At 41.8% G+C, this 26,322-nt stretch overlaps 1 protein-coding gene across 2 annotated transcripts in view; it reads right to left on the reverse strand.

Moving 5' to 3' along the window:
• Nucleotides 1–595: 595 nt before the first annotated feature.
• The window catches only part of TSPAN9 (tetraspanin 9), a 413,384-nt gene continuing 387,657 nt past the window's right edge, over nt 596–26,322 (reverse strand). For both annotated transcript variants that reach the window (XM_066589569.1, XM_066589568.1), the window contains 5 exons: nt 24,568–24,642; nt 14,421–14,522; nt 14,194–14,325; nt 11,245–11,328; nt 596–1,583 (listed from right to left, as the gene is read on the reverse strand). In XM_066589569.1, coding sequence (XP_066445666.1) covers nt 1,512–1,583; nt 11,245–11,328; nt 14,194–14,325; nt 14,421–14,522; nt 24,568–24,642 — 465 coding nt within the window. In that variant the 3' untranslated portion in view covers nt 596–1,511. The remainder of the gene's footprint in view (nt 1,584–11,244; nt 11,329–14,193; nt 14,326–14,420; nt 14,523–24,567; nt 24,643–26,322) is intronic.

Below are 26,322 nucleotides of genomic sequence, written 5' to 3' on the forward strand. Positions count from 1 at the left end.
GTCCTATGGCCAGATTTTAGTGTTCATACTAGGGCCAGAAAACATGAATCAGTCTCTGTTCAAATGGACCAAACTTAGACCACCATAGGATTCTTCGGTGGACGAAATTTGGTTCACTTGATCTTCGGAAAGTTAGGGTCTTACAATTGTAATATGGAGGCTAAAATACAGCTTCAAGTGCACTTTTCATGGGTCTAATATACGTGGCCAACATTTTGAGGCAGGAGCCATATTCAGGCTTCGTTAGGGTCCTTTTGTCCAGGGAGATAAACTATATTACGCCTTCCCACTGTGTGGGTAAAGTGAAGTGACAATCACTCAGGACTAGAGATGAGCGAGTATACTCGCTAAGGCACATTACTCGAGCGAGTAGTGCCTTAGCCGAGTATCTCCCCACTCGTCTCGAAAGAGCCGGGGGCTGGCGGGGGGGGCGGGGAGCGGGGGGCGAGAGAGGGTAGGAACGGAGGGGAGATCTCTCTCTCCCTCTCCCCCCCCCCAACTCACCTGTCACCCGCGCCGGCCCCCGAATCTTTAGAGACGAGCGGGGAGATACTCGGCTAAGGCACTACTCGCTCGAGTAATGTGCCTTAGCGAGTATACTTGCTCATCTCTACTCAGGACACACTTAGTGTGCTTGATAGTGTTTGCCATTTTTTTACCCTGCTTATATCGATTAGGTGGAACAACACTTTAAAATGACAATGTAACATTTGAACCCAATACATGACTATAAAAATAACGCAATATAATCAATATACCTTTACAGTGTAAAAAACAGTAACATCTTTGATGCAAACCTTACGTTCGGTTAGCTGAAGGTAACTTGGCTAAGGTATATAATCCCAAAAAAAGTTTGTCGATGATTACATTGTGTCCGAAATATTACCACTAATGCACATTTCGGATAACCTACTTACTGCAGGTGCATCCTTTAAAGATCACACAGAACTCGGTAGTCTTACAATTCAAATAATAACTGTGGAAAATGAACTAAAAAAAAGAGCAAAAAAAGAAAAAAGTTCAAAAACCATGACAATGAAAACGCAAGTCCTAATCAGGGTAACAAAAACGTGTCCCATAAGGTACAAAAAAAATTTTCAGTCTGTTCCATGCAAACTGGCCCATATCACCGATGTGGCGGGGCTCCAGTTTTCAATGGCTTTCATAAGTCGTCCATTTTGTAACGTTCTTTGCCTATATTTTTTGAAATTCCAAAAAGTTCCAGAAGCATAAGCATATCCGTCATGTATTGGTAAGAGTCTTAAGTGTATTAGTAAGCAAAGCTCATTCTCTTTTCAGACGTTCAAGAAGAGTGTTAGAGCAGGAAACTGGCTCTAAGCATTTCCTTTCTTCTTTGGCAAATTAATAGCAGGTGTAAAAACGTTAAGTCAGGTAACGGTAAAGTTTCGGCTGTGACGGTAGTCTGGTGACCAATTTTTCGGACTCCTTGGTTCTTGACATAGTTTATGGCAAAGTGTTTTTTTTTATACAAATGTCTGTTTAAAAAGCCCTTAGGCATCATATTTTTTGCCAGTCCTGTGGATTTGCTGGAAGAGAGTCATAGAAAAGGCCATTCCAAGTATCTGGAAAAAAAAACGACAAATGGAATTAAGTCAGTATTTACACGGCTAGTAGAAACCTCCTGTGGATAAACAGGTTCAATTTATACAACGGGATTACTTAGTTTAATGGCCTGTTGCTCAGGCACTGGTATCCAAGGCACAGTAAATCTGTTTACCTAGTAACATATTTATCAAGGTTAAAAAAAGACCGGTCCGTCAAAGTTTTGTTAATTCCCTCGACTCTTGTAATTATATTGATCCGGAGATGGTTGGATGAAAGACTTTGGTGCATTTATTTCAAGTGCTCGATATAAAGGACAACAATAACTTCTCTCTTGGCTCGGAAATGGAAATCTGATCTCTTAATATGTGAGAATGTGTTCTTCTTCGGACTCTAAAACCGAAATTGTATCTACCCGTAGCGAAATATACATGCGGTTTTAATATGAAGGGTCTCCAATATCCTCCTGTAAAAATAGAACGATAAGACAATCTTTCATAGGATAGGGATTTCCTCTCATAAAAATCTCTTTTGTTGCATCTGTTGAGGAAAGGAACTAACAATGGTAGCAGAGACACAGCTTAGTGATCATTGGATTAAAGCGGCTGACTAAGGTTTTGAGGATTGTAGCCTCCTCCGTTGAGTTTGTGGAGCTTTTAAAGTTCTGTCCAAACTTCCTGTCATGTGAGAGAATCAGCTTTACGTTTTAGTCGAATAACGAGGGTTGTGTGTCACTTAAAAGTGCTTTGGACCAGCGTGGCATAATCCAAATGACCCAATGAGCTAATTTGGCCACTATGAGGTTACTGTACCTACGATAGAGGACATTTAGGTGACACAGTAGTTCCTTCAAAAATCAACTGTTGGCTATTACTGTCTCCAGTATTTACATATCTGGGACCTGTGGCAAAGATGGCCTGGTGTTAAGGTGCCCATACACCTACAAAAGGTTTAGCCGAAACATTTGTTTGGCTGACAGTTACTCCTTAGGCCTTCCCACATGCACACTTGGCATGTGATCTGATTGGGGAGAGTCAGAAGATTCAACATGCCTGATCTTTCCTTCCCCGAACATCATCTACCAGAGGAGAGCCAGGAGGCCCTCCATATATAAGATAGTTGGCTTTGTCTCTCTGATCCTTTAGACTCCAACTTAGACACCATCTAACATGTAGGCAACACCTTTCTTGAGGGCGGTCTACAGTCCTATTCTGTTTAAAGCAGTCATAGACTTATTGGCGGACCAAAAGGTCCAATGTTAGAAGATGATGCCTATCAAACTGGACACAGATTTAGAAGCTACATCTGGTCCTACTTGACTTGAATACTTGAACTGATATGGCTAGATTAAAAAAAGATGACCAGAGCATGGTGAAATATTAATTTCTTACTTTGGTTACTAAAGTATTTCTATAGTATTCTTACCAGGGGAGTAACTTGAAGCTTTTGGGCCATAATACAAAAAAATGTAACACAGACATCTTTTTATATAACAGTGGGTCTTTGGGCGCCCTCAGGCATCGTGTCTTGGGTGCCACTACTACTTCGGCACCACCTATAGCTTGTTGTCCTTTTTCACTGAATGAGAATCTCCCGATTCTCCTTTGCCTGGGTGAACGAGGTGGTGACATCATCAGCAGCTCATTCGTGCTTGGGCAGCCTGTTTAGACTACACAATTCTTGTGTACTAATCTAATCGTTCAGCATTTCACATTCCTATGTGATTGTTCTCAGTAAGAGATACCAAGTAATCTTGTAGATATGAGACCTTTTAATGGCTAACAAAAATACATGATGTTATAGCGAGGGAGGGGGGGGGGGCTTGGTGGAGCGGGGGGTAGCAGTGGGGAACAGGGGGGAGCTCTCTTCCCCCGCCCACTCCCCTCTGCAACCCCCCGCTCACCCCCGGTGCCCACCGAATCTTTTCGTCCGAGTAGTGAGTTACTCGGAAAAAGCGGTGCTCGAGTTCAAAAACACTGGAACCGAGTACGCTCGCTCATCTTTAGTGCCAATACATGCGTAAAAAATTCGCTCGTCTGACTGCGCCCCAAGCGTATTTTATATACGTATTTCGTTTGCACAAAAAAAATTCTGCTCCATTTCCCTGCACATTTGCGCACAAAAATAGCATATATTGAACTCATTAACTTAACTTCCCACGGGAGCGTGCTACTGTGTTTAATTGCACACGCTAATGCACATGACTTGTGCCCGCCAAAAATACAGTAAAACACACACAAAAATGCAGCGCCCATCGCTCAAAAATACAGCGCAAATGTGCTTACGCCTGCGTGACATCAGCCTAAGAGTACAAGTAGCCAACTTGGATATCTTCCATAATTTGTCTAGGCAGACATATCATCTCCAGCTAGTATCATAGCTAGTTAGTGAGATAAGGGAACAGTCCGATCCCATTAGGTCAACTGAGGGCATCCTGAGGCGAAATTCTGCAACCAGTCAAGTAATGGTCCGATCGATTCTGATCTGTATATTATGAGATTCCAGTGCTGCTCTGGATTTTACAATCCACTACTGCAGTTAGGACGGCATGTATGGTCAGCATCACTCAATAAATAAACGGTCTGCACTGATGTGTCTGTTTCCTTAATTTAACAATTAAAACTGGTCATTTGCTCCAATTAGCCACAATCACAGTATTCCAGATGAAGTTAAGAACTGCACTGGCCGCATCGATCGTGGAAGAAGGTAAGAATTAGGTAAGAAAAATAATGTAGCTGTGCTGAAATCTTACATTGCCAGAGGGATTAAAATCATTTCCTGCACATAAATGCTGATTGCTACAACTGCTGACAGTACACTAGAACACGGAGGTGGGCGGCAGCGGGAGCCGCAAAATGTGGAGTAGAAAATGCAGAAACCTTGCCATGAAAGTTCTCATGTAAATGTTGTTTTGTGTGCAGTCTAATTAGTTTTCACCACATCTACTAATAATCCCTGAGTCATGTTGCTAGTGACTCAGCGAGTGCTATGGTCTTTCATGGCGCCATTCAAACACATGTGTAGTATGTGAATTATGGTGCCTCCCAGTCCGATTTGTTGACCATGTGGTCACTTCATGTGTTACACAACTGTCCATGACTGTGATTGTGTTGCCTCTTTCAACAGGCTGGGTAGCAACATCTCTATCACTCTTCGGCATCAGCCATGTCAGGCTGGGAAAAGCTTGACTTGAATTTTGGACGAGGGTTCCTTGTGGTCCCCAAGAGAACTGGTCATGAAGGCCAACTGTCCATCTATAGAAGTCATATCAGTAAAGTCAAATCTGTGAATCAGTTGATAGACTCTAGTGGTAAAATATTAGCTCCAAGGTTATCTCTAAATGGTGTTTTTATGGGTCAATGTTTAGGGTCATTATAGGTCTACTAGGGGAAGCTTTTGTACTGTGGTGAACTGGCTAAAACTCAGAAGTCTTGGGAACCTGTGCAAACAATTACATCTAGTTTAAGGTCCCTCAAAACCCATGTAATGTCTGTGCTCAGGTTTTCGCCATCGCGTGATTACTGCATCATCCGATAGTGTTCTCCAGTAGTTTTTTAGTAAAAGGACTAAGTAATTTTTCTAAATTGATGCTGACTTTCTATGTGCGTTCCTATTAATGTAAAATCCCATTGACTTGAAGGTAGAGCATGTGCTTCAGGTGCTCGATGCCACGGGTGGTGCCAAAAATCCACACTGTCCTGAACAGGATATTTAGAGACAGGAACTACATAAAACATAAAGTAGAGTGTCTCATGTGTGTACCTGTCTGGAAGTCATGTAATACCGATAGCAGTGCTGCTCACCTGCATAAGCTGTGATTTCCACAGCTCTGACCATACACAGTCAGTCTGGTGGCTAAGCAAACCCTTGGCGCCTGGTCTCGAAGAGAAGTATAGGAGCTCCGATCAGCTCGCAAACCAGGGACTCGGGAAGATGAGTATAAGTTTCTACTGGTCAAATAGCTTCTTCAGGCCTGAGGAAGCTATTCGTCCAGTAGCGAAACATGTTGCCTGTGCCAGTTAATCTCTGTACTGAAAATAAACTTATACTCGCCATCCCCGGGCCAATGGCTTGTGGGCCAATCGGAGCTCCGATACTTCTCTTTTGATTGAGAGACAAGACTTTGGCAAGGGAACTAAATCTTAGCCGGGGTAAAGAAACTGATGTTACAAATGGTAGACTCTTTGCTCACCTACCAAAATGCCCTTTAGAATGCAGTGTTATCATGGGGTTCTTTTTAGGAAGATGGGTCTGGTGGACCTTTTAACAAATGAAAGCTGGTCTCATTATCCGTGAACTAGATGTCCTTTCCATATGGTTCTCACAGCTCAGAAGCGAAGTAGTCTTTACCTTGACTCTTCGAAGAGACCCGCTTCTATCTTTAGAAAATGTATCATTAAAAAATAAGGTTCAACTTTGTAAAGGTTAAATGAGGCATACATTACCTCTCCGCAAGCTGCGGATAGACGGTAGACCGTCTTATGCTTCATATACATTTCACACCAAAAGTATTTGGGTTTAAATAAAGCTTAATTGAGCTTATAAACAATAAAGAAAAAGTGAACGGCTTTAGGCAAATTTCAGCTCCTGCTTGCTCCATTGAGGCCGGATTAAAAGAAAGTTAAATATCGCTATCTGCATAGAGGTGCTGTAAACCCAATCAACCGCACATTAATGACACGTACTGCCATATACATATCCCTGCAATATATTGTAATTACATTCAACACTGTTCAAACTTTGCATGGCAGAAGACAGCCACCTGCTTTTCTGTGCCAAAAGTTAATTTTTTACAATTTTTTGTTTTTATTTTTGAAAAATGATCAATGAACTTCACAGTAAATATTAAAGTTCTAAGATACAACGTGTCACTCCTGCCTTTTGACCCAGTTTAGTACCATAAACTTTATATTGGTTCATAGGGCATATATGAGAGCTTCTAAGTTTGGCTTTGCCACTAAGGACCCCGCAGGGCAGTCATATTTCAGTGAACAATTTATGAAACAAGAGAGACAAGCGACCTGTTTAAAAAAAAAAATAAAAATGAGAAGGAGAATATGTTTTTGGAAGTCAGCAACTTTACAGAGATGACTCTACAGAGACATGGCTGTATTTGCCCTTAAGACAGTTCATGAAGCACTGGAGGGGAAGTATATAATACCTAACATGTAACGGATAATAAGGAGGCTTAGACACTCATTGGAGGTGCCTCAGTTGGCATTGCATTGGCAGTTTAGCAAGTAGGCATCTGGTTATGTGGAAAGAAATACTTGTATCTTTTAGTCCCGCACTTCATGACGGATGATTCTAAATTGCTCAATAACTCGATGCTAATCACTCTATCTACCTACCAATCTCATATCTATCTATCTATCTATCTATCCATCTATCTATCCATCTTATATCTATCTATCCATCTTATATCTATCTACCATATGTCTGTCTATCTCCTATACTTCTATCTATCTATCTATCTCATATCTATCTATCTATCTATCTATCTCATATCTATCTATCTCATATCTATCTATCTCATATCTATCTATCTAATATCTATCTATCTAATATCTATCTCAGATCTATCTATCTATCTCAGATCTATCTATCTATCTCAGATCTATCTATCTATCTCAGATCTATCTATCTATCTCATATCTATCTATCTATCTCATATCTATCTATCTATCTATCTATCTATCTATCTATCTCAGATCTATCTATCTATCTATCTAATATCTATCTATCTATCTAATATCTATCTATCTCAGATCTATCTATCTATCTATCTCAGATCTATCTCAGATCTATCTATCTATCTATCTATCAATCCATCTTATATCTATCTATCTCATATCTATCTATCTCTCTCTCTCATATCTACCTCATATCTATCTCTCTCTCTCATATCTACCTCATATCTATCTATCTCTCTCATATCTATCTCAAATCTATCTATCTCTCTCATATCTATCTCAAATCTATCTATCTCTCTCATATCTATCTCAAATCTATCTATCTCTCTCTCATATCTATCTATATCTACCTATCTCTCTCTCATATCTATCTCTCTCATATCTATCTATATATATATCTCTCTCTCATATCGCTCATATCTCTCTCATATCTATCTCCTATCTATCTATCCCTCTCATATCTACGGTATCTATCTATTTATCTATCTATCTCTATCTCATATCGATCTATCTCATATCTATCTATTTCATATCTGTCCATCGATCTCATATCTATCTATCTCATATCTATCTCATATCTATTCCATATCTATCGCATATCTATCGCATATCTATCTATCTATCTCTTATCTATCTCTCTCTTCTATCAGTCTATCTATCTATCACTCTCTTCTATCTATCTATCTATCTATCTCATATCTATCTCATATCTATCTCATATCTATCTCATATCAATCTATCTCATATCAATCTATCTCATATCAATCTATCTCATATCAATCTATCTCATATCTATCTATCTATCTATCTATCTCATATCAATCTATCTCATATCAATCTATCTCATATCAATCTACCTCATATCTATCTACCTCATATCTATCTACCTCGTATCTATCTACCTCATATCTATCTATTTAAACTAGTGAACAATATTGGCTTGGTGTGTAAAACAACAATAATGAAATATGTTTAATAACGCTTTGCTGTCCCATACGTGGCCACCCCTTGCTGCTATAGCAGCTGTGCTGGCTTCCATCTGAAATTATATCTGCAAAGGGTAACAGCCACTTTATTACTTCCCATAAACCGATTTCTCTGGGAAAAGCCAGCTTCCTATAAATGGAAACCTTTACTGGGGAGTTTATATTAGATTTTTTTTTTACATTTTCAGCTCTGAGCTCTCCATGTTAAAGGAATCATATAAAGGGATCCTGCAACTATACTGGAGTAAAAAGATTCTCATGCTGTTCTATACTGTAAGAACAGAGACAACTGACCATTAACAGATAGGTGAAAGTCGTAAATGGGAGTCTATTAGACGGAGTGGAGAGCTCTGAAGATTCCAGCATATCCGTGCATTACATGAACAATCTGCGGATGTCTGTAAGAACAGTGTATTGCTTACTTTATCCTGTGGGGCACTGTAGGGGAATTAAACACCCGCTCCCATACACAGTGAAGGTAATTCTTTGGGGTCACTTTTTGATCAGCTTATTGCTACATTAAGCCTGATTAAAAAAAGGATTCTCTTTAGAGGGAATCCCGTTTTAAAATGTGATTCCATTTGAAATACAAATTTGCCCTTTCTAATCTGGACCAAGCGATAGGAGTAGTTCAAAAGTGACATCTGTCCTAAATTTTCTCTTCAAGAGGGTTCTCACTTATCCTGTTCTTAGTCAAAGAAAAGATTTGGAATGGCAAAATGGAAAATTTTGATTGTATTGCCCACCCAATGATTCTGAGGTCCAACTCCATCTATACAGAACATGTATAGATGGAGTTGGATGTTAAGGTTATGCACATGGGCAGGAGAAATGGATGCCACCAATATACACTAAATGGGGCACTGCTAGGAAAAAGTGGGATGGAAAAAGACCTGAGGGTACTAGTGGATTGTAGATTAAACTGGAGCAATCAATGCCAGTCAGCTGCTGCAAAAGCTAATAAAGTCTTGGGGTGTATTAAAAGAGGTATAGGGGCGAAGGACGAGAACATTATCCTCCCACTATATAAGGCACTTGCCAGGCCTCACATGGAATACTGAGCACAGTTCTGGACACTGGTGCTCAGGAAGGATGTTGTAGTGCTTGAGGGGGTTCAAAGAAGGGCAACTAAACTAATAAATGAAACGGAAGGACTGGAATACCCAGAGAGGCTATCCAAATTAGGATTATTCACCCTGGAAAAAAGACGGCTAAGGGGCGACCAAATAACTATGTATAAATACATGAGGGGACAATACAAGGATCTCTCCCATGATCTGTTTATACCCAGGACTGCGACGGTAACAAGAGGGCATCCACTAAGTCTAGAAGAAAGCAGGTTTCATCACCAACACAGGAGGGGGTTCTTTACTGTAAGAGCAGTTAGACTGTGGAACTCTCTGCCTGAGGATGTGGTGATGGCAAAATCCATAGAGGAGTTTAAGAGGGCACTTGACGTCTTTCTAGAACAGAAGGATATTACAGGACATAGACATTAGGGGATCAGCGGGTTTGTAGTTCCAGGTCTTACAGTCAGGTAGGAACTATCAAGGTTGATCTAGGGATTATTCTGATTGCCATTATGGATTCAGAGAAAGAGAAGGTATACAGCAGCACTCACAAGATATACATCCTCAGGGTGAGGTGGAAAGCAGATGCATGCTGCTATAGTAAGTCAGAGCCAAACGACCTCAGGCAGTCCAGAAGAAATAAGAAGAGCAGTGAGAGCAGTGGCGCTGTGAAACTCTCTGCCTGAGGACGTGGTGATGGCAAAATCGGTAGAGTAATTTAAGAGAGGCCAGATGCCTTTCTAGACTGCTACAATTTACAAGGTATAGGCACTAAATAGCCAGCGGGGTTGTTGATTCGGGTCTTGAAGTCAGGTAGGAACTTTCAAACCGTTAATCCAGGGCTTATTCTGATTGCCATTATGGAGTCGGGAAGAAATTTTCCCCCAAATGGGCTAATTGGCTTCTGCCTCTTGGGTTTTCGCCTTCCTCTGGATCAACTAGAGGGTGGACATAGGCTGAACTAGATGGACATTGTCTTCATTCAGCCTAACATACTATGTTACTATGTACATATCTACTTTTGATTGCACTGTAACCTTTCTCGTTATTACTGTACACACAGGCGAATCATCAATTACATCTAATACGAGTTTCCCCCAAAATAAGACCCTGTCTCATATTATTATTTGCCCTAAAAGAGGCACTAGGTCTTATTTTACTTACCTAGAAGGTTCGGTTCATGTCCCTCCTGCTGCTCTCTGGAGCTTCGCTGCGCTTTTTGCAGTCTTCAGACACACACAGAAGATCGCTTTGACTGCTGCATTGATTGGCTAAGCAGCGGTCGAAGAACCAATCCCAGCCATCATGTTGTGAAGGCGGGATTTATGAATTGGCCAATCAATGCCGCGGCTGAGCTAATTCATAAATGCCGCCTCCACAACACAACGGCTGTGATTGTTTTTTTGACCGCTGCTCAGCCAATCAATGCAACGGTCGAAGCACCAATCAGAATCATCGCTTTCTGGAGGCAGGATTTATGAATCCCGTGAGCTGGAAGTGATCTTCTGTTGGTGGTCGAGGATTACAAGAAGCGTAGCGTAGCCATGGAAAGCAGTGGGAGGGAAGTCGACCGAGTCTGCTAGCTAATGTATTCCTTTTGTTTAAATGTAATGAAGCTAGGGCTTATTTTCAGAGTAGGGTTTATATTTCAAGCCTCCCTGAAAATTCCGAAAGATCAGGGTAGGGCTTATGTTTGGGGTCATTCTTATTTTCGGGGAAACACGGTAGCATATGTGTAAACCATCGCTTAAGAAATAAACCCCGGTGGCAATGATTAGCCTCAAACTCAGCTTTTCTTGTGGACCTTAATGACATTATTGTGTCAGAGCCTGGGTCTATTAGAGGATCCTCTTGTACTCGGTTAGGTCAATTGACCTTGCATGTAGAACATTAACAATACTGAAGAGGATAACAAAGCATTAGCTTACATACCTGTATTATGAGTATACACATCCCAATGGTACCAAGGACATGCTTGTTGTCATCAAACCACATCTTCACTTTTTCATAACAGCCCTAGAGGTGAAAGCAAACATCTTAGCTAATTGATATCAGACGCAATATACCTCTATGGAAAATGTGTTTATCCTTGACCTTTTCATATGCTACTACTTACAAATAAGCAAAAGCTTCAAAAGCTCAAGAAAATGTTGTGCCTACAAAGAAGGAATTTATACTATAAGAGTTTTTCCTAAAGGTGCCTACTAGAGATGAGCGAGCACCAAAATGCTCGGGTGCTCGTTACTCGAGTCGAACTTTCAGTGATGCTCGAGAGTTCGTTTCGAGTAACGAACCCCATTGAAGTCAATGGGCGACCCGAGCATTTTTGTATATCGCCGATGCTCGCTAAGGTTTTCATTTGTGAAAACCTGGAAAATTCAAGAAAGTGATGGGAACGACACAGAAACAGATAGGGCAGGCGAGGGGCTACATGTTGGGCTGCATCTCAAGTTCCCAGGTCCGACTATTAAGCCACAATAGTGGCAAGAGTGAGACCCCCCCGCCCCCCCCCCCACTGTCAGCATAAAGATCGTTCTCCTCTGCCATAGCTGTAACAGCTGTGGCAGAGAAGAACGATGTTAGCCCATTGAATTCAATGGAGCCGGCAATACAGCTGGCTCCATTGAAAGCAATGGGCTGCCGGCGATCGCGGGATGAATTGTCGGGAAGGGCTTAAATATATAAGCCCTTCCCTGCAATTCATTCAGAAATGTGTAAAAATAAAAAATATATATATACACCCACCTGGTCCCGGCAGCCGGAGTTCAGCGCGGCCAGCGGCAGTCCTCCTGAACTGCTCTGAACAGCTGTGAGTAGTATTCAGCAGCCGGGGATTTAAAATCCCCGCCTGCTGAATGAGCTGCCTCTAATTGGTCACAGCCTGACCAATCAGAGGCAGATTCCACTCACACACCCATTCATGAATTTATGAATGGGTGAGTGACTGCTGCCTCTCATCTGATTGGTCCCGCTGAGCCAACCAGAGGCAGCAGTCACACACCCATTCATAAATTCATCATCTCGAGCACCCTAATACTCGCACGAGCATCAAGCTCGGATGAGTATGCTCGCTCATCTCTAGTGCCTACCTACTGGCGATATTTTTCTAGCGATGCAAGAGCGAGTGCCTCACAGCGCAGTAAAAAACTCTGCGATATCGCTCATTGTTCTCAATGGGGCCGGCGGCAGCAGCACCATCCCCATTGAATACATAGGGAGTACATCGCGGACTTCTGCCACAGCTGTCACAGCTATGGCAGAAGATTCCTTCATCCCCATGGGGTCTGCGAGGATGAAGGAATCTTTACAGCTAGGGATGATTTTCAGGGAAGGGCTTATATTTCAAGCCCTTCTCAGAAAACCATTGCTGAGGGGGTTGCCTGCAACCCACTGCTTTCAATGGGGCTGCAGCAATGCCTACCCCATTGAAAGCAATGGGGAAAGAATCACGGACATCCAGGCGGGGATGAAGGAATCCTCTGCCATAGCTGTGACAGCTGTGGCAGAAGTCAGCGATCTATTTCCTATGTTTTCAATGGGGCTGGCGCTGCTGCCGCCGGCCCCATTGAAAACACTGAGCGATATTGCAGATTTCCTCTCTGCACTGCGAGGCTTGAGAGTATAAATCGCAAATGAGTATGAAACCATTGAAAATCATTGGTTTCATAATCATCGCTGTCGCATCGCAGGGGAAAATATCGCTAGTGGTAGGCCCCCTAATAGTCATGTTGCAGAAACAGCTGAAAAAAATATAGAAACAGAATACATTAGGGCAAAATAATAAAAATTATACAGCTTTCATTTTCTCATTTCACTTGAATTCTTGATAGCTATATGAGTCTTGAGAGTTCTTAAAGGGAATTGCATGTGGTTAGCAAATGAAGCAAAAACGGCACCACTCTCGCCTGCAGGGTGTGTCTGGTATTGCAACTCACATCTTTCATGCTAATGAAGCTTAACTGCAACTCTCAACACAATCTAGAGACAAAAATGGTGATGTTTTGGAAAAAACAGAACCAGTTAAGCCAACATTTCTTACAAGATGTAACTATTTTTCCTTATAGACATCATTGTTAATACCATGTTTCCCCAAAAATAAGATCCTGTCTTATATAAATTTTTGCCCCAAAAGAGGCACAGGGTCTTATACTCCCCAAGCAGGTGCCATCAGGGTCCTTCATTCAATGATGTCATTCAATGAATGGCTGTGATTGGTTCATTGAGCGCCAGCTCTGATTGGTTCATGAGCGCCACCTCAGCCAATCAGAGCAATTGCTTTCTGGAGGCAGGGGAATTCAAGCCCTGTCACCAGCAAGAGATGCTCCATCTGCATTGAGGACTACACAGAAGCCTGCCAGAGCGCCAGTGACCAGCAATAGGAACCCAGACAATGGCTGCTAGGTGAGTATTTTTTTTTTTTTTATGTAGTGTAGCTAGGGCTTATTTTCAGGGAAACATAGTAATTGAGTGATGAGGCTCCTTCCCCAGGGATATCACTTTAATGTGCATATAAACTGTTGCGATGAGGACAGGCAAAGGTCCATTTGGTGATCCAACTGGATGGAACAAAGATGATAATATGATATTCTTTGCATCCGAAGCAACAGAATGTGTCAATGGATGTTTGTGTGAATTTTTTTGTCCACACATGGTGATTTTTCAGGACTTGAACCTTGTAATGTACAACTGGACTAAAAACATTCGAAGCAGACAAAACCTCGATACCGATTATACTATATGAATGACACCTCGTCTACCATGTGGGGCTTCAGAACAGTTGTCACTTCTCATACTGCCTAGTCACGGAAAAGTTTGATTCTGGTGACATTAGGTCAGGAAAACCTTTCTGGTGTGTCCATGTCCAAATCATACTGTACTCACTGTTTTCCATACTAAGCTGGTCGAATTATGCCCGCAATCCTGAGAGTTTTCCATGCAACATCGATCGGGAACTGTGTTCTCTCCCAGCACCGGATACCAATCAGTATAATCTGTCACTCCACAACAATGCATCTGAAATCAACCCAAAGAACCACATAAATATCTCTTCGGACATGCACACCATGTGCTACAATACACAATGCACAAAGGATGATCAAGAAACTTACTTCAGCTTGAATAATGTTCCAGGCGTTCTTCAGCCCCACGTTATTTTCTGTGTTGTAAAGCAATAAACCATCTTTCAAATCCTGCTTTGCATTCTCATTGACCTAGAGAAGAAAAAAAAGTATAGAAATTTCAATGGGAGCAACAGTAGAGGTTTTGAACTCTAGGGAGGCCTTCATGAAGACTTAGGACCCCCCGCCCGACAAATTGTATTATAAGGAAAGAGGTGGAGAATTGGACCAAAAGTCATGAAAAGATGGTGGAGGGAGAATCAACCACCTTGACCTTTGATGGTCCAGTTTGACCTCTGTTATGGGATCCCTGCTCTTCTGCATAAACCACAGTTTCATTCTGTTCATGGAATTTTTAGTAAGATCTTTAAAGAAGCCCCAAACTGGAGGATCTGCATCGAAGACGCCGTTCAGTGCCTACGGCACACATCCGTCTAGGAATTCAGGGCAGAATGACGTAGCATACTGCACTACTTCGGCTAGGTAAATGTCTGTGACCAGAATGGAAACTAGATGGACCCCATTATCATCAACTGGGTCCATCCAGAGCAGTTTGGTTCCATCATAGGATGGATCCACTCATTGCAAGGATTCCGTTTTACTCTCCGAGTATGGTGTAGGAGAATGGAAACTCTCAGTGTAGATGTGAACAGGGCTTAAAAGCCAAGGGAGGCAACCATAACACCTTCAGTCTTCGATTTCCCACAATACTTCAAAATTACAATTATTTGCCTTCCGAACTGAATGGAAATACACTAGAGAAGACGCTGAGCATGCCAAATATGGCAATGCATTAAAATTGGGGAACTCATTTTTTGGGATGTCCAAGGAAGAGCAGTTTTGAAAAAGTGTCTCTCAACACATTGATTTCTATACGCCTTGTGTAATATTTAATGGGCACTCTAACAAAAAGGGATCATACTGCGAAAGTGGCATACCCCTTTAACCCTTTCCAATCCACTGTCTGCCGTCTTTCGAATTTATGATTTAAGGCTGTACAGCTGTTGGAAGACGTCCGTCAGGGTTCTCTTACTGGATATTGCCAGCCTCTCTGCTGTTGGAGCCTACCCAACGTGTCACCTCATGCAGTACTGGCTTTAGCCAGCAGATAGCGCCATTGTATAACAGCAGAAAAAGAGTAAGCCCACTAGGAAAACCAGGATACAAATTGGATTGGAAAGGGTTAATTAAAAAAATAGAATTTTTTTTTTTTTTTTCTGACTGACCCATAACAGCAAGTTAGGTCACAGTAATAAATAAAAAAAGGCCTTGATGATTGATCGATGGGGGAGATCTGATTTGTATATGGGATTCTGATTCACAGTCAATCACGGCTCTACAAAATATATCACTTGATGTTATGGGGGGAGACACGGAAGAATAATGAGCCCTACACATAAATATGACCGGGTTTACAGGTACTGCGAAATATACGCACAGACTGACCTTTACACAACTTGACAAAGTCAAATATATGAGCTGTGACTGCATGAATACTTTCCACAATGGGTTTTTAAAATAACTGGTAGCTTAGAAGAGGGCAGCGGATCATCCAAAATCGTATGTAACCTACATTTCTTCCTGGCTAATGCTCTCAATTGCAGCGTCGTCAAAGGAGTGTTTCTCAATTAATGTGCAGTGGAGCGTGCTTAATGCAAGGTCTGTGAACCAAGCGCTCCTGATATGAAAAACCAATTGTGCATTGCTCTCAACTTGTGGACAATAAACATCTGGATTTTATGAAGTCCTTGTTTCATACATGGGAAAGCTTGTAAAAAGTGAATTCATGGTGGAGTAATTGGGAATATTTGCATAATTAAAAATGCGATTTCAAAGGAATCAGCTTTTAATTCTAAATATATTTTTAATATCTTTGGTGGTCTTTTTTTTACCTATTCATGAAAAGTTTACACTGGCCACTAGAACACCACAATAAGCCAACATTATTGTTTTTTTTTTTTTGCTTTGCTGTATAGACCGGGACAGGTACAGCAGAGTTATCTCGCTATTATTTGAGGGTTAGCAATTTAAAGCGGGTTATACTAAAATTGACTTTTATCACCTGTCCACAGGATAGGTGATAAATGTCAGACCACTGAGACCCTGGCAGATCCAGAGAACGGGGCTCCCATGTCCACCTCTTCTCCTCACTGCAGGATTATTGCCCTCCCCCCTCATCAAAAAAGGGACTAAATGGTGTTGGGTTCGAGCATGCACGGTGCCATTCCATTCACCTTCATAGGGGCTGCTGGACATAGCCGAGCGCCGAGGCCACAGTGAGGATGAATGGGGAACATGGGACACCCATTCTCAAGATCAGTTGGGGTCTCAGTGGTGAGACCCTCAGTGATTAGACTTTTATCACCTATCCTATAGATAGGTGATAAAATGTCAATTTTGGGACTACCCCTTGAATGTCAGTCTAGAGGCAGGATAGCATGACTGTACAAAAGAAATGGTTCCGTAGGAAGCTTGCTTGCAATTCCTGTGCTCTGAGGGAGTCAGAGTCATCTATGCCAAGAAGGTTTGCTTGAATTAATGTTTCAATGCCTGATCATGGGACCATGTAAAAGGCCAAAGATTAGCTGACCAACGAGCAAACGCTAGTTCATTGGCTAATGGTATCTTTTATGCTGCCATATAATGCCATACTGCACTGTATTATAGGGATCTTATCCCTCATTAGAAATAATGTTCTAGATGAGAGTCAACCTCAATGGAATTTTTGCCATCTACAGGTCATGGTTGTAGCAACTTGCAAGTTGCATTGTGACCCCATTGACTTCAACGAGACTGCGAGGTTGCAAGGCTACACAGCGATCATTGGTTGGGGCCAAAGTCCCTGTGTCACCCTTATTCTGTAATGCGGGATCTGATGAGGCATGCCTCAAATTTTATCTTTCCAATTTATGCAAAAAAAGCTACCCATAAACCCCTACCGCTGCCTCACCTCAGTCCCGTACATCCCGGAGGTTTATGGAACGGTTATATGGTCGTGTGCACAAAGCCTTAATGTTTCTCTTGCTACCAACAGGAATCTGATTTTTTTTAGTAGTAAACTTTGATATCCCTGTAGATTTAATGGAATTTTAATTGGCCTAAATGGGACCCATTACTTCTGCTGTCATTACAAACTCTACTTTTACTCTGAATCGACTGCAATAACTTTGAAGTTCTTCTCCGGCATTATTAAGCTCCTCAAATCCTGTTAGACACTGTGGCAATTGCTTCTCCAAATAAGACATCCCTACAAACAGTCTTCCACTTTGATATGCAAATGAGCCCGTACTTAAACGAAGGAGCGTTGGTAACGATAAGAAAAGTGTTTGTTATTCAGCAGCATTTGTTTCTACCCAAGGAAGATCTTAAAAGCTATAAGACAGATGATGAACATAAGTCATTTTCTGTTTCTTTTTCTAATTGATTGCGGCGGCTTTGTTTGGTACATTTTCACAACTCATCAATTCACTTACTTGCCATTCCATGCCCATCAAGATAATAAGTTAAGAGAATAGCTTTTTCAAGATCCAAGATATTAGTTAATAATTATGTCTTTAGATGGTAAAAAGTAATAAAAAAGGATTAAAAGATATGGAAAAGTATAAAAGTATGTCAATGTGTCAAGTGGGCGGTCCCCACTGCTCACTCATAATGATAATGCTTGATGACGGCTCCTAGGAGCAGAAACTTTGCATTCCTGGATATGTGCTTCTGGAACAATAAAGGAGATGCTGACATTGGGGTGATCTTTTTATATTGTCTCAACGAGTGATGTCGGGCTGTTAAGCAAGTCCAACATCACCCACTGTGAGTAAGCAGTATGGACCACCCACTTGACATTTTGATAGTCGGAACTAAGAAGAGCCTGTCTGGGCAAAGGTAGAGAACTATAGTAGTATGGGGGAAAAAAAGAAACAAGGATAGAGTCAACGGGGCCACAGTTCCAGAGTTATCCAGCCAGTCTTGCTGACTATATCCAGTGGCAAGTCCTCTTTAACCCTTTCCAATTCACTGTCTGACCTCTGAAGACATTCTGATTGAAGGCTGTACAGCTCCGATGTTGGAAGACGTCTGGCAGGGTATTCTTACTGTATATTACTGGCCGCTCTGTTGTCGGGGGACCTCTCCAAGCATGTCCCATACCGCAGCACTGGCTCTAGCCAGCAGATGGTGCCATTGTGAAATGGCAGAAAGAGAAAACCCCCTAGGAAACCCTAAATCCAAAATTGGATTGAAAAGGGTTAAGTATTTGAGCCAATTCAATTAAAAAGTAATTGTGATTTTTTTTTTTGTATAAATGATCCTCTGCCCAGATATTTTTCCCTTTTAGGTTAGGCTCTGTTCACATCTGCATTGGAGCCTCTATGGCAGATTCCATCTTATTGGTCAAGAGGGAACCTCGACATTGGTATCCAATGCATCATGGATTGGGCACTGCAATGTGTTTCCATCAAAAATGGAAACCCCAATGTAGGTATGAAGAGAGCCTTAAAATTCATCATGTAGGCATTTATCTCATTTTAAACCCTCATGAAAGCAGGGATGTATGTACCACAGAGGCAGATCATGTGACTGCCAGTGCCATGATTAAGAACTGAAAAGTTTGAAACGCGTAGCTCTATATACGAATCAGGGGTCTGTCGGCAATTATTTAAGTTTTTTTAAGACTGTTCTAATACACCTGTGGATTTTACTTTGTAACCTCGAACAACTTCTTTCCTGTTCCCAAGTACCATGCCTAAGCCAGCGTCTATCCAGGCTGAAGTCTATCTAGAAGGGAAAATATGTAGGTGTGAAGAGAGCCTTACATTTTCCTATGTAGGCTTTTTCTTAATTCAAACCCTCATGAATGCAAGAGCCCATATACCATAGAGACAGACCATGTGACTGCTATGGGATACTTGAAAAGAGACGCTCCCAACTCTGATTACACCAACCCTTTTTGCTACTGGGTATGAAGACCATATGCAGGACCCCTATCCACAGAGGAACCAAACTAGTAGCAAGAGATCTGGTGCAAGGATCATTATACACAAGGGCATGGAATAGGAAACAAACACCAGACCCTCTTGTCCTCGGTAGTAAAACGGGTCCCCCATTATGGAGTCCTATTTACGTTTTTGCTATGGGGCCCCGTCTAATTTTTGTTCACCACTCCATGAATGTAATTTCTTTCTTTCCATTTTTCTTAATTACTTCCACTTCCATTCGTGTGACCCGCCTTGCCTTGTGAATGAGATAAAAAATAAATAAAATTAAAAAATAAAAAGTCACTGCCTCATATTAAAAATAAAAGTGGTTTAAAAAAAGTCTCCGACTATAGAAGAGAGCTCTGTGGTCAACTTGAAAGAAAAAATAATCAATAAGCCTTAGTTCATGCAGGGCGTATTTGATGCTTCTGTTCGCTGTAAATCAAAACCAGGATGAGATCCAAAAATATCTCTTCCTTTGGTTTAGGATCAGCGGCCGGTTATAATGCACATAGAAGGAGCTCCGGTTCTTTTGTGAGTTTTATTTCAGGTTTCTTTTTTCTTACCGCAGAACTATCTTATTATTGTATAATTGTTGCTATATAACATGTATTTTATATACTTTTGGGTTATTTTTCCTTTTTTTTTTAAGTACGTGGACACAGATGATATTTGTGTCCGACCGAAAAACTGGTCCGAAAATTGGATGAAAATAGCAGCCATCCATGTAAATGGGGGTGCAGACACAGGCTTTATTTTTACTTTGACATGTCGGAGTGCTGACCCATGTGAGTTGCGCCTGAGAATCTTGGTCACAACTAGAGATGAGCGAGTATACTCGCTAAGACACATTACTCGAGTGCCTTAGCCGAGAATCTCCCTGCTTGTCTCTAAAAATTCGGGGATGGCTTGGGTGACAGGTTAGTTGCGGCGGGGAGCGGGGGGAAGAGAGGGAGAGAGAGATCTCCCCTCCGTTCCTCCCCGCTCTCCCCCGCCGCTCCCCGCCGGCTCCCGAATCTTTAGAGACGAGCGGGGAGATACTCGGCTAAGGCACTACTCGCTCGAGTAATGTGCCTTAGCCAGTATACTCGCTCATCTCTAGTCACAACTTTTTAATCGCCGGTGTGCATCTACCCTTTGCTTTAGGGCTCTCTCACACCAGCGTTTTCCGCGGGTGAATCTCCTGCACGGCGAGAAAGCATCGGTACGTAATGCAACGTGGCGATAAATCCGCATACGCTTTCTTGGCTTTTATGTGTGCGTAATACGCGCCAAGATAGAGCATGCTGCATTCTTTTTCCACATGCATTTCTCGCGCTGTGTTGAAAGTAATGTAACTCTAGTTACCGGATTTTACGCATCCATACTCGCGTGCATAACCGCGTACGCGTTAAAAAATGCCCATGTGAGAGAGCCCTTAATTTTTATGCTCTGAACAAAAAATTGTAGTTATGAATGCGGGCTTAGAAAAGAATATTTTGCAATTCCAGTGAGTGGGATTGAGCTGCAATACCAGGTCTCGCCACTACACAATATATGGTGCTGTGCCTGGTGTACAATGTAGAAGCCCATTCAGACAGCTGATCAGGTAAAGGGGGCCAGTTGTCAGACCCCCACGGATCTGATACTGATTGACCTATCCTAAATCCTGGATAATCTCTTTAAATCAAGAGAAATGTAAAGCTACAATATTCCCTGAGTGCTGCATTACATCTGTGTCCATGTGCATGAGTCTTAAAAACAAGCTACTGTAGCGCATTTGTGTCACCATTTTATTCTTGCAGCCTCTCTTTCCTTACAAGTGATTTAACTTAATTTCTTTGATCATTCAGTAATCCACAGTTGCGAAAAAAAAGCAAATGAACCCTTTAGATGGGTGATCCAAGAAAACAATGAACCAAAGCACTCAAACAAGCCAACTAAAGAATGGCTGGAAACTAAGAAGATTTGTATATTGGAACGGCCAAATCAGAGTACTAAACGTATCCCTATTAAGATGTTGTCACCCGCAAGGCATCCCAGAAATATTGATGAACTTAAACACATTTGGTCCAAAATTCTTTCTCAACACTGTGTAAATTTGGTGAAACATTTGGTGAAAGTGTCTACTGCTAAAGGGTGAACTACAGGTTATTAAATTCAAGGATTCACTTACTTTTGGTCCTGGCACTACACATATTTACTCAATGTGCTCAATAAAAGACATGATAAGTACAACTGATTGTGTTTGTCTATATTTGTGACTTCGATACAATCAGACCTCATTTTACTATTAATCAATGGTGAAATCCAGGTGATTCTAATGGGTTCACTTTTTTTTCATGCAAATACTAGTCCAGCACCCACTGTATCATGTTCTATCGATGCTGAAATAGAGAGATGTTACTGTACTAGTAGATTATACCGTGTTTCCCCGAAAATAAGACAGTGTCTTATATTAATTTTTGTTCAAAAAGGTTTAACTTTTTTACATGTATAGCTGCCTGGACACTATTTAACCCCTTAATGACGCGGCCCTTTTTTAATTCCATTTTCGTTTTTTCCTCCCCCCTTTAAAAAAATCATAACTCCTTTATTTATCCATCGACGTCGCTGTATGAGGGCTTGTTTTTTTGCAGGACGAGTTGTATTTTTCAATGGTGCTATTTAAAGTACCATATAATGTACTGAAAAACTTTTTAAAAATTCTAAGTGGAGTAAAATAAAAAAAAAAACGACATTTCGCCATCTTTTAGTGCGTCTTGTTTCGACGGCGCACAAACAGAAAAAAATGACATGATAAATTTATTCTATGGGTCGGTACGATTACTACGATACCAAACTTGTATAGGTTTTTTCTTACTATACTCCTCTTTTTTTTTTCAAAAACATTTAATTTTTCCAATTATTTTCTGCCGTCATTTTGTGCGCGCAATAACTTTTTTATTTTTCCGTCGACGTAGTTGTGCTAGGGCTCATTTTTTGCGGGATGTCCTGTAGTTTCTGATAGTACCAACTTGGAATACATACGACTTTTTGATCGCTTTTTATTGCGTTTTTTCTGGGAGACAGGGTAACTAAAAAAGTGTATTTCTGGCGTTCTTTATTTTTTTTTCCGGACGATGTTCACCGTGCGGGAAAAATAATGCACTTCTTTGATAGATCGGACTTTTACGGATGCGGCGATACCAAATACATATTTTTAATTTATTATTTAGATTTTTTAATAATAGATATAGCAAAAGGGGGGTGATTTAAACTTTTGCAACTTTTTTTTTTTTTCAATTTAAAAAAACTTTATTGATTCTTTTTTTTACATTGCTTTGAAGTCCCCCTGGGGAACTTTAATATGCGATGCTTTGATCGCTCCTGCAGTATGACGTAATGCTATAGCATTACGTCATATTGCTTTTTGACAGGCAGCCTATGAAGCCACCCCACGGGGATGGCTTGATAGGCAGTCTGTTAAGGCAGCCCTGGGGCCTTTCATTAGGCCCCCAGCTGCCATGACACCTGCACGGCTCCCCCGATCTCACCGCGGGGGGGCCGCGCGGGACCCCCAAACATCGTTCGGGGGATTCTGACAGCGGCATTTAAATGGTTAATAGCCGCGATCGGCCGCGCGGCCGCTCGCGGCTATTGCCCGCGGGTGTCAGCTGTTATAAACAGCTGACGCCCGCACTGTATGAAGAGAGGTTGCCACGCAACCTCTTTTCATACATACCCCGCCGCTCCATGACGTACCTATACGCCATTGGTCGTTAAGGGGTTAAATTGACTTTTTTAATTAACTGTTAGCAGGGCTTAATTTTGGAGTAGGGCTTATATTTCAAGCATCCTCAAAAGCCTGAAAAATCATTTTGCATCCTCAAAAAGTTTGGAAAATCATGCTATGTCTTATTTTCAGGGTATGTCTTATTTCCAGGGAAACTGGGTATAACATGTAGGTTTTTTTTTTCCATCGGTTTGCACAGAGTACGGCAAAGTTGTCCAAGCAGTATGGTGGCTCCAGCTCACGGGGTTTAATGTCTGACGAACACACATTTTCAGTGTCACGCATTCCTCAGAATGGCTTCATAGGATTGATATACTGTCTAATGGCAGACAACTCCAGCCGGCTATTAATCAGCCCGATGAAATGCTCCATCACTGGTGAGCAGAACGCTTCCACATCACACCAGTGAAATCAGTTCAGTTTTATGAAGTGGTTTAATCCACTCGATAGGTATTTAAAATGCTAATGCAGACTAATCCTCCGCACAATGCCCACTATTACCATACAGAATAACGGGGCCTCGCTGCACACAATGCAATCCAATAAAACATATTCCGGTGACAGCTGTTTATTATTTTCGGCATGTTGGAAATGAACAGGGAAGGAAGTTTCGAGTCCAATTTGAGGGCATTAAACATCTGTCTCTTCTAATGTTCCAGGTTATTAATATGAGGAAAGTCAGGATTTAGAAGGATACGAAATGGAAATTCTACATTTGATTTTTTTTATATATATTTTGTACAGCTGGGCACAACAATAACCCCCCTGGCAACATACGAAAAAACCAAGCCACCTGCGTAGAGTAAGCGACCCCCCGACTCTGTTGTAAAGTAGGGGATGCAAAAAGATTGGAACCTACTTAAAAAAACCTACCTTAAAAATATTGGAACCTACTTATGCAAAAATGGCACCCCTATTTATAAACCATATTAGGGCATATGGACATCATAGATCGGGATCCCCCACTCTGGACCCCTTTGTAAGTCTCATGGTGGAAAGCCATTAAGAGTGGCTCCCATCTTGGTGTCCTTCTGCTGTCGTGTCATTACACAATGGCCATTCATGTATCCTATAATGCTACATTTTTGCTGAAGGGAGATGTTAAACTGATTGCACCTTCCCCTGCAAAAATCTGTGGCTTGCCATGGGTGTCGAGAATAGGTCTTGGAGTGATTGAGTGATCACACCAAGCCCTTCTTTCCTAAAGGGATTGTGCATCTTACAAAAACCTCTTTAAAAGGGTTGTTTGAAATAAGAAAAAACACAAAGTCAACTTTTTTCCCCCCCAGAAACAGCGCCGCTTGTCTTCGTAGGCTGTGTCTGGTATTGCAGCCCCATTCAATAAATGAGCAGCGAAACTACATACATGGAGAACAGTGGGCTTGGAAATTGAGAAGAAGAACAGATTACATACCCTGTCCATGTAGACAAAGAATAGAATGAGGAGTATCAGCTCGGCCAAAAGAATTATCAGCAAAATGATGAAAAACTGAAATAAGAAAGAGGAAATGACCATGAAAATTCTATATTATTTTTTAATATTCTAACTGCATTAAAAGTGATCATCCAATTTAGCGCATTACAGGGGAATTATTCAGATGGGACACTTTAAGCACGCTCTACATTTTTTCTCAAAACAGATGATATTTCGTTGCAAAAACAAGATAGAAACCAGTCTAGAACTCCAGCATGGAAAGGTCTCTGAATGGACAATAAGGTCTACTGATGGTACGATCAAGGGGTGCGGCCGAAAAATTCCAGATTCAGCTAAAAGTCAATTTTGGGAATTAAAGGGAACAGCTTGTATGGAGAAAGAGTTAAGCTGTTGGTGTGCAGTGACTTTGCCGGGGGACGCCACTGGAATGGGGAACTGGTAACCCAGTCCCTGCTCCCGGAATCTCCGTCATCTCAACTATAAACACCATGACTTAATTAATGGTGCTTAGAATTGGCTTATAGGCTCGCTTAAAAAGGGTTTGTCTGGAAAGAAGAAAATCAAAAAGTGCCCAGCCTGCTGTGTGAACATAAAAGAAGGCATACTCATCCTACCCGATCCTCCCACTTTGATGATACCCGCCCGATCCCTCTCCGCTCTTTACTTCCCTCGGTGCTAACTGCAACATTGGGAAGTCTTCATCACTAGGAAGTACAGAGCAGCAAGAGATCGGGTACTACAAGGCCATAGCTATATTCACACAGGGTAAATGCACATCAGATTGTTTTTACATGGATTTCAATGAAAATCCATGTTGCTACATATATTTGGCGTGGATTTTCATATGTTTCAGCTGTGGATTCGTACACGAGTTTCGCCCAGTCAATGGGCAAAATCTGTGCAGATTTTCCAATATGGATTCTGCATATATTTGACTCAGAATCCGGATCAAGAAGTGACATGTCACTTTTTTTCCACATGTGGATTGTAAATCTATGTACAGAAAACATCTCCCCGGTATAGACTATGGCGCGGATTCCCACTCAAGTGAATTTCATTATTGGTTGGCACTGATGAGCTGCAGATTTTATGTAGAACTCAGGAGGATTTTGCCAAAAAAGTGAACATACACTTAGTAGGGCTGGGGAATAAATGGAACTTTTGTCAGAATTGTTCCCTGTGGGTGGTGCTAATATCAGGCTGGGGGGAAGTGGGGTGTGCAGGATGATGGGGAGCGGTTCTGTGATGACTGGGGGAGGACAATATATGTAGGCTGTGGTGAGGGAAAGAGGACAGTATATGGGGGCTGTGATGAGGGGAAGAGGACAGTATATGGGGGCTGTGATGAGGGGAAGAGGACAGTATATGGGGGCTGTGATGAGGAGAAGAGGACAGTATATGGGGGCTGTGATGAGGGAAAGAGGACAGTATATGGGGGCTGTGATGAGGGAAAGAGGACAGTATATGGGGGCTGTGATGAGGGGAAGAGAACAGTACATGGGGGCTGTGATGAGGGAAAGAGGACAGTATATGGGGGCTGTGATGAGGGGAAGAGAACAGTACATGGGGGCTGTGATGAGGGAAAGAGGACAGTACATGGGGGCTGTGATGAGGGGAAGAGGACAGTATATGGGGGGTGTGATGAGGGGAAGAGGACAGTATATGGGGGCTGTGATAAGGAGAAGAGGACAGTATATGGGGGCTGTGATGAGGGGAAGAGGACAGTATATGGGG

Source organism: Eleutherodactylus coqui, chromosome 2, assembly GCF_035609145.1.
Source record: "Eleutherodactylus coqui strain aEleCoq1 chromosome 2, aEleCoq1.hap1, whole genome shotgun sequence".
In the NCBI taxonomy this organism is placed as follows: domain Eukaryota; kingdom Metazoa; phylum Chordata; class Amphibia; order Anura; family Eleutherodactylidae; genus Eleutherodactylus; species Eleutherodactylus coqui.